We start from the raw sequence: 12,419 nt of genomic DNA on the forward strand, positions 1-12,419 counted from the left end.
GGTGTTCTTTGCTGCTTTAATTACCCTTTTCCTCGAAGATGCTCAAGGCATCTCAGGCCAGGAAGACACATACTCGGGGTAGTATCCCACAGCACCCTGACACAGGGAAATTATCATGTTTAGTTTAGCAGAGCTGCTGATATTATCTACCATCCCTCTCAGAATTCCTTTCTCCCTCTCAGTTTGGCTCACAGTAGCTAGCTGGAAATTTCCCCAGCAATAATATTTTGTATCGTTGTGATGCAAGGCAATTTTGGGAGAGGTATGCAAAAATGGGCAATGAAGAACCATTATTTTTACAAAAGATAAAAATATCTTTATCTGCTCCTGGTGGAAAAGAAGACAGCTTGAACTGGTTGCTGATATGGTCCATCCAGCTACCTGTGGGTTGTTTGTTTTTTTGGCCTCTCCCTGGGGCCGTGGAAATAGCAATATGTCATGAAGAGCGTCTGTGGTGCAGGGGGAGAAAAAAGCCGCTCACTTTTGCACTAGGAGGAGGTATTATCAGGCCTGAAAACCCCCGATGTTTACAGAACATTTTAAAAGCCATTTAAAACCCAAAGTGCATGCCCGAGAGGAAACTCCAAAGGCAATTGGATCCTTTGCTTGCTTAGTAGCCATGGAATATTGGCTCAATATTTCAGGATGGGAAATGGGGGGAGGGGCCTGGAATGCAGCATTCTGCAAAATGGCATAATCCTGTGGATTTTTAGAGAGAGAGAAGCCTACAACTCCCAGAATTCCCCAGCCAGCCATGCAGGGAGTTGTAAGACCTTTTATTTTCTAAGCAAGAATGGGATTATAAGACTTCGTTCAGGCTAAACATGCATGGTTCGCCCTTTGGTAGAAAGTTGCAGGCTAAACATGCATGTTTCGCCTTTGGTAGAAAGTTGCAGTTGTTGATTGCTAATGAAACTCAAATACTTTGGCCACCTAATGAGAAGGAAGGACTCCCTGGAGAAGACCCTGATGCTGGGAACGATTGATGGCAAAAGAAGAAGGGGGCGGCAGAGGATGAGGTGGCTGGATGGGGTCACTGGGGTGGCAAGTGTGGGCTTGGGTGGACTCCGGGGGATGGTGGAGGACAGGAAGGCCTGGAGGAACATTGTCCATGGGGTTGTGATGGGTCAGACATGACTTTGTGACTAACAACAACAAGTATCCAACCTACCACTGGTGTTGTGGAATTTCTGTAGGATTTGCGTCATCCAGAGATACAGAGCCCGTTGTGCATTTGCAGTCATTCGGTCGTACAGATCTTTGAATACTGTTGATCTAAAAGACAAAAGCAGTGCAAAGCAGTGGATGGACGGATGACGGTCGGCCAAAATTCTTTAGCAGGGAAATAACTTACAGGTTTCGAAAAGCATCTTCCTGCAGGTCTCTCGGTAGGAGGGTTACCGCGTGGCTTTGGAGATAGGAGATGGAAGATGTCCGCAGGACTTGACTTAATATGTCGACACATTCCACGGGGTTCAGTGTCAGAAAGCACCTCTCCAGCGTAATTAGGAACAAGGTTCTGTTTCCTCCCGGGCTTTGGAAAATTCTCTCTCTTATTGTAGCCAGATCAATAACTATATTTCCCAACTCCTGTAGACACAGAGCCTAGATGTATCAATGAACGTTATGCATGGCAAGGGGAACCTACAGCAGCTGGCTAGCCATGTTCTGTGAGCGACAGTCCATCTCATTCCCCCAGCCAAATAGATTTGCCTCGAGCTGGTGACATCCAGGGCTTTCGGATCACGTGGGAGGCCATTCCTGTCCTTAGGAATTTGCTTGCACCCTTTTTCTACTCCTACAAAACTGTCACTCCACCGAGACGCATGATACATTGTTCTTATGCACGTATGGTGACCTTCTGGCAATATCAGATTAGCACGCATGCCTGAACTTCAGAAATAAAGGGAATGAGAGATATTCCTGTCATGCCCTGGCCCCGGAATCTTTTTTTTTTTTTTTTTAGTTTCTGCAAGGCTTTTTAAACAGAACATATTTTAATTTATCTCAAGCTCCCAGATTTTACAATGTTGCATTTTTATTGTTTATAGATTGAGGTTATCAAAAGCAATTGCATTTAAATTGTTTCATTTGCAAGGTAAATAAATATTTTAAAAGGTAAGCTACACTCTTGAAATAAATTAGCAGTTAATAAATCTTTTGGCATCTGTGGGAAAAGGCTCTGGACAAGAGAGCAGTTGGTCTTTTAAATTATAAAGAATCAATGCTGACATCATCATTATACAGTTGTTGTTCTGGTGTTGTTGTTGTTAATTATTTTAACTGCATCGATCCTTCACATAACTCAGGGCAGCAAATGTTCTTTCCCACACACCTCACAACAATCCTGTGAGGTAGGTTAGGCTGGGAGATGGTGACTAATTGAGCTTCCTGTTCTAGGGAGAGCAGAGCTGAAGCATTTATCAAACCTGGCTTTGCAGAGGGCAGGGCAAGGTGTTTGAAGATGCTGGACTGAGCTATGTTGGCCGAAACTCACCCGCAAACGCTGCTGCATCAGCAAATTCAGGGATTCTGAATGCAGGTCGGCCTGGAGCTGCTTCTAAGCTTGCCTTCTCCCAGGACCTGTTAGCTCCCCTTCTAAACCAGAGCAGGGATAAAAGCTGGAGAACAGAGCGTCGCCTGGCAAGCTTCAAGATTAAATTGAGCTTTGCAGCTGAGCCTGCTACTTCATGCTGACGACTACATCACACTCGCTTTGCCGGTATGTCATATTGCCTGCCATGTAAAAGGGAATCTAGGCTAGTGTTGCTCCAGTTTGTTAGCGACCAAGTCCAAAACCAGCTTACCAAATAGCTCTGTTTGCTGCCAAAGAGATATTTCATCGCAGCTTGAAAATGTTGTTGATTCATCTGTTGAAACTCTGCCAAAAGTACTTTGGGATGGTATAAGAAGTTCTCCAAATATTTTTTTATGGATACCTGAAAAACAGGACCAAGGGAAGGAGAAGGGGAATGCAACATTATTTTCAGCGTCCATGTCTGATTCTCTGTGGTGTGGCAAAGGACCACACTATGTACAATCCACGCTATCCCCTGGGATGCTATAAAGACTGCTGCTTACACAAGCGTGACTTTTGTCTGCACAACATAAGCACAGGGAGGTTCACAGTGTGGAATTTGAAGTCTCAGCTAGGAAAGTGTCCTCGGGGCCGAAGCACAGCATGGACCAACCCTGGGCATTGCCCCAAGGAGACTCTAAAGAGGCATTTCCTTTCCATTTGTTTCTCTTGGGAATGTGCTGTCAAAATGTGAGCCGTCAAGGGAAAGCAAGAATGTGAGTGATCTCCACCCACAAAAAGGGGGTGCTGCCAGGTATACTCCCTTTATGGTAAGATCACCCTCCACTTTTTTGTGGGGGGGAAGGGGGTTGCCTGGCTGTTCTCAAGATGGCGGCACTTCTCCGCTTTTGACTGTTCAACGTGCATCCATTTTGGGGGGAAAGGAGTTTTGACAGCTAGCTCTCCCCTTTAAGAGGCTGCCTGGGTTCAGACATGATGACCCTTCCCTGGAACAAGCCATGGTTTATTAGGGGGCCTTGTTGCCCTCAGATAAACCAATCTGCAGGAACTGATCCTGGTCCATGTGACATGCCAATCCATTGTGGGTAGCAACGCACAATGGGTTGTCCCACTGTGACAAACCAGCCTTTTCTTAATTATAGCTACATCAAGGAACAACCGAGAGCAGGTTTAAACAATATTTCATCCCTGCGTGCTTATCTTTTCATTCTTCTACTTCTTCTACTATTCCAGTAGGAAAAGATTAGACAATACAGACCTGTAGGTTACTATACGTCATTACGTAATTCTGAGAATGGAAATAAATCACAATTTTGTTGAGGAGATCTGTGGTCCACATGTGCGTACTGTAAAAGAGAGAGAGAGAGAGAGAGGGAGAGACACTCCACTCCAAAGTATATTCCACAAGTTGCACTGAAATTGTAAAGTATCACAACCAGTGCATGCTGATGCAGCAATAAAGTTTGAATTACTGGATAGAAATTTACCTTTAACACGTTCAAGATTTACAAAGCAACTGAAACGTGAGCTGTGCTGAATCGTGCTTGTGACGTCTTGCGGCTTATTCCATATTTAGCCACAGGTACTTTGAAAAGCTTCAGAACTAGTAAGACTACCTTTATCTGGACAGTGTACAAACATACCGGGATGCCTGATGATTGTGCGATCCTTTACTGCACTCAACCTGCACAAAGTTGCTTATTTTACCCTAAATGGCCTGGGTTCTGGATACCGGAAGGAGCTGCCTGAAGGAGCACCTCCTTCCCCATCCGCCCTCCTGCCCCTTGAGACCCGAGGGGGAGGTTCTTCTTCAGGAGCCCTCCTTGAAGGAGATTAGCAGGGTGGCTACCCTACCCGGAGGAGGGCCTCCTCTGTGGTGGCGCCATGATTATGGAATACGCTCCCCAGAGAGGCTTGCCTGGCGCTGACACTCCTTTCTTTTCGGCGCCAGGCAAAACCCTTTTTATTCTCCTGTTATTTTAATGCCTAGGTGGTTTTAATGTGTTTTATGCTGCATGTTGTGCTATTTTAAATTTCTATTTTACTTGTTGTTGGTTGTCAGCCGTCCTGAGACGCTAGTATAGGGACAGTCTATGAAAGCTTCAAATAAAAATAAGTCAATAAAATAAATAAAAATGTCTCACCCATTTAGTGAAGTGCAGACAAACCAAGAAAGTGTGTATAGCAAAGGTCTCTTTCTTGCCACAATGGCGCTTCCTCTAACCATGAGGACTGGCAGCGAGTGTATTTATTTATTCCATTTCCACACTGCCTCCTAGCCAAAGCTCTGGGGGCAGTTATTTGAGACCTCACCTGCAAAGCATTGATTGTGCAGAATGATCGCCCTTTTTATTCTGTGCAGAACCATATGTGTAGAATGGCTCTCACATAAGAGCTGCATTTAAACTTAATACTAAACAACTGTGTACATGCTCCCTAGTTCTTTTTCTACCTCCAGCACAGTGGCAAAGAGACCAGAAGCTTCTGCTTCCAGGTAGGGTGAGTCATGAATTAACACATTTAATCTACAGATTTTAATATAAATGCAGTGTAACATGTTGCTTGAATCCTAAATTGAGGATAATCTCTGGTTATTTGAAACAAGCCAGGATCATAAACTATGATTGGGACAATATCTTGTTAGTTGAAAGAAGCTAGGATCATAAACTATGATTGGAAGTTAACTCATTTTAAGTAAGCAGAGACATAATTAACCACACTTTCTCTGGGTTCAGATGAGATGGCAAGCTGCAATTACTTTATGAACGCTTCCAAACTCCTTTTGAATACTTTTGAGTAGAAGAAGATGTGCATGTGAGCCATGACTCATTTTCGTAATATAGAACCAACCTCAGCCAACCCCCCTTCCCTGTCTAGGGACTCCCGAGCCTTTCCTATTATGAGCCTTTCTATTGTTTTTCCCACAATGGGCGTAAGGCTAACCAGCCTATAAGTTATTTATTTATTTATTTATTAAATTTATTAAAACATTTCTATGCCGCCCCTTGCCGAGGCCTCGGGGCAGCTTACAACATCAAATAAAATACAAAATACATTAAAACAATAACAATTAAAATATATACAGTAAAATAAAATAAGCCGCCCTGGCCAAATAAATTCAATAATATTAACATTTAAAATGCTGCTTAAATAAATAAAATAAATAAAAAGGTCTTTGCCTGGCGCCGAAAAACAAATTCCCCAGGTGCCTAGTATGGGCACTTTATGTTGAACTGATTAATCAAAAAAACTCCTGCTAATTGTATTTGGGCATGTGCCTTGTTTTACTGGAGGAGCACACTATAATTAAAGATGCTATAAAGATTTGCAAAATGTAAGCTAACTAGAATTAATCAACAACTCCATGTTTGCTTTGAGATGCAGGCATATACATCTCAAGGAGTGAGCTGGGGGCAGCTAACTTTCACCAGCATTTGTCCGAGAACTTAACTCAGAATTGTTTCTCCAACTCATCTCCTTATACCTGATGGGCTGAAACTGACGAAACCAGAAGTAGGTGATGGTTATTTTGTACAATTTGTCCTATGAACCTTTTGGGCAAAAACTGTATTGGAAGAGTAAATTGGTATTTATCAAGAAACATTTTAAATAAAATCTCTACTCTAGTCGTATCATCCTCTAAATCTAACACAATCTAAAGAACACTAAATTTTCTTTACCTTTGGAACTGAAGCATATCAAGGAGAGCTAAGAGAAAAAGCATACAGAAAAGTTAATCTGCTTTCTTATATAAGGAGTATTTTATAAAATAATAAATAATAATACAAAAATAGTATGCAGTTACCATGTAGATACTTTCCAGCTATAACTTCTTCCTAAAAACAAATGAACAAACAAAGCAAAAAGAAAGACATTCATACACAACCATAAATATGTAAATATGAAAGAATACGGCTAACATGATTGATGACTATAAAAATACTGACCACAGTTTTTTGTAGGTGTGGAGGCAGATCTAAGGGAGGAAAAATCTCATTACACAAAACATAAATAGAAACAGCTTCATAAATACAGAAAATATGGCATCATAAATCATTTAAATTAATGCTTTTCAGACTGCAGGTATCTTCATATGTCAGGGAATCACAATTTGAGCAACAAGGCAAAGTATAGTTACTTAAAAGTGGAATAAAAGCAATATGGGGAGGGGAGAGGAGAGGAAGGCACAAGTCTAGGGTTTATTGTGGCTTGTATACTTTGTGCTAAATCATGGTTTAGTGTGACATGCAAAGAAATCCATAGAATCTGATATTTAGGATCTGATAGACTCATACTGTAAGAAAATTGTGATCCTAGATGCCTACTCAGAAGCAAATTGCACTAAATTCTGTGAGACTTACTTCCGGGTAAGTGGGTACAGGATTGAAGATTAAACATTATCAAATTCTACTTTAATGTCTATACTTACTTAATACACAAATTATTTTTGTAACACATGAAGGATTTCATCTTACCTTGACTTATGTTCTGACGATTATCCGCCTTTGCATGATTCGTTAGCATCAACAGGAAAAGTATCTTCAAGTATGGGGCCATTTCTCCTGTTGTTTTCTAGACAGATAAAAGAAAAAAAGCAAGAGAGAATTTTCACTGAAATGGTATTTATAGTTTTCTTGATCTGGTGTCATTGCACAGATTCTGTCATGTCTGTTTAGTGGGTTTTTTAAAACTTTTAAAACTTGTAAAGTCTCCAGACTTTTTGCTGCCCAATATGAAAACACATTAATAACAACATTTGGATCCATCTATATTTTTCTTTCAGTTGCCTCGTTATGTTAAATTGCCTGTTTCAAAGCCATCTTGTAGTCAACAGAGGCTAAAAACTGATGCTCATTTTTTGACATTCTTTTCCAGAACTATTTCACGGATACTTCCAGAGGAGCCTTTTCCTACCATCACCTTGACACTTTCAATTAAAAGTGTAAACAGTTCAACACCTTCTCCCCCAGCCTTGTACGCTGGTCTCTATTTGGTTCAAAATTCGTAATGTGGAGCATAAAAAACCACGAACAATAGTTTGATTGAAGATGATAGACATGTGAGCTTGGGAACTAGCTTGGCTTATTAGCCCTCAACATACTGAAAGCGACTTGCGCTCTTCTTTCAACTGTTCTTTGGGGAATTCTCCAGTACATTTGTGTCATTTCTAAGTATCCAGTTTCCCAAACAATGAACTTGATTGTATTTCTTTCTGCCTTTGCCCTATTAATTTCACAGTAAGGTTTGTGATTACACTGCACAGCTTACCAAATCTGTTCCTTTATTGACTCTTGTCCTTATGGATATGTATGCAAACGTATGCAAATTTACATGGAAGCAAGCCCTGCTGTGTCCAATAGGACATACTTCCAAGGTACTGGAGTTTTTAGAATAATTAGCTGGTGTACTTGGGGATGTTCATTCTTCACCTCCAGCTGCAGTCTAACCTGGCTCATTCTGCCCCCGTTCCTATTGCATTGGGAAGAAAGCTCTTATTGGGAAACCGTGGGAGATAAAAGGTTAAATGCCAATTACAACTGCATGCAACCAAATTGCAGAACCTTTCTGGGGATATGGTTTGGAACCATGGACAGTTCCTTCAAAGTTCAGACGAAAACTCAGAGTAGACACACCACCCCACTAACGCTGGAGTTACCAGTCTCCATGGGGCACACAGTTTATTATAACATGCAAATCCAGTGAGGGTGGGTTGTTCCCATACTTAACAAACCACCCACAACCCATGGACTGCTTGGGGTGTTTTGAACATTGCATCAAGCTGAAGGAATTCTGGGGTATGTACAACTCACTGCATCCTACTGTGGGTAACAAGCCGTAGCGGATTCAGCCAGTCGTGCTAACTAGACTCACGTGTCAAGGCTGAGCAAGGGAAAAGCAGAACCACCAGACCAGGAAGCCCTACCTTCTGACCAGTGGAATGCATGACCAGATCATTTATTTAAAGGTCACATAGCCCATTCCTATCAATATTCATGGGGTCTTACAAAAACTTTAAATGACTCGCACAAAATGGATTCTAACAGCCTTCCCAACCCAGGGACCTCCAGAAGTGTTGGACTGGGGGAAGACTGCCTTAAAATGTTGAAGAAAGCAGTCTCAGAAATCAAAAAGAAGAATCGGTTGACCACAAATATATCCAAAAGCCTGTCCATAATGATAGTCCACCCAATGTTCTTCTTGGTACATGCCCTTGTTTTTTGTGGTGTTAGTTTAGTTCAGTTTATTAAATGAATACTTTGCACAACCCACAAGTAGTCCCAACAAAATTTACACAAAAAGGATACCATGCAAAGAATACAAGATGCAAGCACAGATGCATTAGTAAATTAATTAGATTCACTAAAAAGTCTGTCCCAAAGATTGCCTAAATCTATATTCCTTCCAACAAGAGAATGAATCGCAAAAATAACCAAGGCTGCATTCTGCATTATGGCCTGGAATTGAAAGGGTGACAGAGTTGGCATCTGGAAAGCTTTTTGGGGGAAAGTTTTCCAGATGCTGTCTTGTGATGTTGGCTGATGGACATGCCTTGGAGAGGGACGGGGGGACTCATCCTAGGAAAAGCTCCTGGTCAAAACCTCAAAAAGGGAAGAGCACTTCAAGAGACAATCTTGACAAACAGGCTTGGGAAATCCAACTCAAGCACACCTCCAGCTCCGAAGCTTTCAGCAGACGACAAATTTTACTCTATTTCTAGGCTGGAAACTATTCTTGATTTATTTTGTTCACAACTAAATTGGACATCCGACAACACATCTGGAGTTTGCTCCGCAACACAGAACACTCAGTCCTCTTTAGATGCTCTTTGCTTGCGGAGGGGAATCTTGGAAAAAGTAAACAAGGAGGAAAATGCAGCAGGCACAATCTACCTACTATTTAGGCTTATAAAGTTTCCTTGATCCTGATAGCTGCTCCAGAACAGGGAAGGTAAACTATCGCAAGCTTTTATTTTCCTTCTGAGCTTCTGGCAAGGGTAATGAATCCCCAGCCTTATCACAGGGTTGTTTAAAAGAAACAGTGCCCTTAGGGAAACTTTCTCATTAATCTCTGGTTAGTGTTACCTGCATAGCTATGCTCAACAATACCCAGAAGGCTTGGCGAACCAACGATAAATGATGGTTACCAAGAGGCATATCCAGCCTGGTGCCTTCCAGAGACACATCACCACAACCTCCACCCTCCATTGGCCATGCTGGCTCAGGCTGATAGGTGCTGGAGTCCAATGCATCTGAACAGCACCAGATGGGAGGAGAAGGCTGCTCACTGAGGATGCCAGATGCTTTAAGTGAGGCGAGCTCTTGAAATTTCCCTGAGTAGGGGAAAAGGACCCACATCAGCCTAGAACCTCACTTCTTCCTCAGAGGTAGAAGGGAAGACATCAGGTTAAATAACAATTAGCTATTGTAAATTGCTGTTGTAAACAATTAGCTATTGTAAATTGCTGTTTTGTAGACATGGCCGGCCCACCCAGCAAGAACCAGGAACTAGGGTTGGGAAAGAAATTGATTAAACGTTCATTTTAATGCAAAATTGCCTACTTTTGCATTTTTAACAGGAGCACAAGAATCCTTTAGAATCGGCCCTTCTTCAAATGTTGTAATGGAATTCTCCAATAAAAAATGCTTATAGAAATGGGAAGGGAAATAATGTTCAAAAGTGCATCATATTAGGGAAAGTCTTTGCAAAATATGTATCTTAGGCAAGAATGCATATAAAAATGCATTTTTTTTTTTATAAATGTTAAGACTTGGTTTTATGTATTGCTTTTTTCTTGAGACCATGGACAGCCAGCTGCTTAAGCCCTAACATTGACAATTGGCTGTTTGCTTTTACATATGGCATCAAAAGTAACCCTATAAATAGCTCTTCAAAAGTGACTAGTCCTCAAGCACTTTGGCTGCCTGCCTATATTAGTAATCTGTCACCAAAGGAAAAGGTGACAGAAGGTGAGTCTTGCCATCAGCAATTAAGCAGTTAAGTGATTGGTTATTGATAAGCCGATCTCAAACTCTCAGGGGAAATTGGGCAAATGAGGGCTATTGTTGGTGCCTAGTCTGTCCCTTGTCTGTCCCTTGAGGCTACCCTGGTCATTTTGCACAATCCAAGGAGAACATTTCGAGTTCCCTGTGTTAAATGGACAGTACAATCCTCTGTATGTTACTGAGAAGAAAGTTCTATTGTGTCACGTAGGACTCCCTTTCAGGTACGTGTGTATAGACTTGCAGCCACAGAGCATCCATGTCAGGATGGGACTCAGACCCAGCAGACCCACTGACAAAACCTGGAACTTAACTGCAGCCCCCTTTTCTGACTAGTCCAGCCAAATGTTTGAGTTTGTGCATAAGACAAATTGACTCCGTTTAAATTACAGCATTTCTCGGTGTTAGAAGCATTTTATCTGCAAGTTTCTGTACAATATGCATCCTTTAATGTGCAGTAATTGAACAGAAACTCTGGAAAAGGTGTAGTGACTTTTAACTTTGTTTCATTTTGTGGGCAAGTTCAAATGGGAGTTGGTATAGACATGCAGACAAAATACAGTTCTCCCCTCATCTCTAATCAACCATCAGGATGCTTCTTTCCTATCTCCAATAAATCACTTAGCAATCTTTGCTGGATTTTGAACACTTTTGTGGGTTACAAATATTCCCAGAAAAAACCTCTTGCATTCCAGATACTTGTAATCCATCTCTCGCATTCTTTTCCCCTGCATTATTCCTGACAAAGAAAACAAATTAATTGTTTTAATTTATGTCACAAGAGGGAAGTGATTATAGATTATTTATATGGGAAAGCCCCTTATTGTTGATTAACAAATGTCACGATAACATGTAAAAAGGGCAGGGGGTGGGATTCTTTGATTCCATTATTTAGTGCGAGTTAAACTTCAAGAAAGAACATGACACTTTTTCTACAGGAGCTTCAATGTTTATAAATAAGAACTGAATTTTAAAAAACCAAACAATGAACCATGTAGCCAAATGTTTCACAGCAGCAAGTATACAAAGAAAGAGCATTTCCCCAAACAACCGATTCCAAAAAGAGACTGATAGATAATACGTGAAAAATAGCAATTACCCCATCAAAGGTTAGGAAATGTGTAGGGAGGTGCTCAATGAGAAGGGAATCTTAATTTAATTTCTGACTTACCCTATGCAAGAAATCTGCAAAGTTGGTTAAAATCCAAGGTTTCCAGCAGGTATTTTCTGCAGGCAGAGGTTTAATGTCTGAGATGAAGGAATTGTTACCAAAGACAATCCATTGGAAGAGGAAGACAGAACTGGAGAGTCTAGGAAAGTAAAAGGAACAGGAATGCCTTGCACAATGACCAAAATTAATGTAGAGAAAAGCAGTGGAGAGAGTATGAAATGTGAAAAGAAAGGAACAGAGCAGAACATGAGTGTGAAAAGAAAGACGAGAGTTGAGGATATATGCAGTGAATTTCTCTCTCTCTCGGTCGCACCATGTGTACGCAGACAGACTTACTTTGTTTTCTGCTCCGTCGCGCTCTGCAGCCCAGTGATCAAATGGCTCCCAAAAAAGGCAATAAATCAATTGAACTTGAGAAGTGGAATAGGTCTGCCCTAGAACTTGGGGTAGAAATTCTCTCAAGCAGGACTGCCTCAAGAGATCGGAGATATTTCAGGCCAAGGCTGATCCAGAAGCCTAGCCACAATACCAGATTGTTTGGAAACCTTTTAAGAATGTTCAAAACTGTTTGCTTAACTGAAACGGCTATAAAATAGTGAACAGGTATTCCACATGTTCAGAGCCATGATATATAAGTAAAAACCAGACCTCTGAATTATCCAAATGGAGTTTCTTTCCTGGTTTGATTTTCCACCAAAAAACTTCAACA

The 12,419-nt window shown here is 41.3% G+C and overlaps 1 protein-coding gene across 1 annotated transcript in view; it reads right to left on the reverse strand.

Annotated features, from left to right (window-relative positions):
* OTOA (otoancorin) overlaps positions 1–7,359 on the reverse strand; it is a 47,918-nt gene extending 40,559 nt beyond the window's left edge. The window contains exons 1-7 of the mRNA XM_044433664.1: positions 7,345–7,359; positions 6,345–6,375; positions 6,220–6,247; positions 3,798–3,885; positions 2,808–2,939; positions 1,355–1,590; positions 1,172–1,275 (exon numbers count right to left, since the gene is read on the reverse strand). Of these exons, the coding sequence (XP_044289599.1) occupies positions 1,172–1,275; positions 1,355–1,590; positions 2,808–2,939; positions 3,798–3,885; positions 6,220–6,247; positions 6,345–6,375; positions 7,345–7,359 (634 nt within the window). The remainder of the gene's footprint in view (positions 1–1,171; positions 1,276–1,354; positions 1,591–2,807; positions 2,940–3,797; positions 3,886–6,219; positions 6,248–6,344; positions 6,376–7,344) is intronic.
* Between the last annotated feature and the right edge of the window lie 5,060 nt (positions 7,360–12,419).

The sequence above is a fragment of the Varanus komodoensis genome, unplaced genomic scaffold, assembly GCF_004798865.1.
Source record: "Varanus komodoensis strain SLA01 unplaced genomic scaffold, ASM479886v1 scaffold26, whole genome shotgun sequence".
In the NCBI taxonomy this organism is placed as follows: Eukaryota; Metazoa; Chordata; class Lepidosauria; order Squamata; family Varanidae; genus Varanus; species Varanus komodoensis.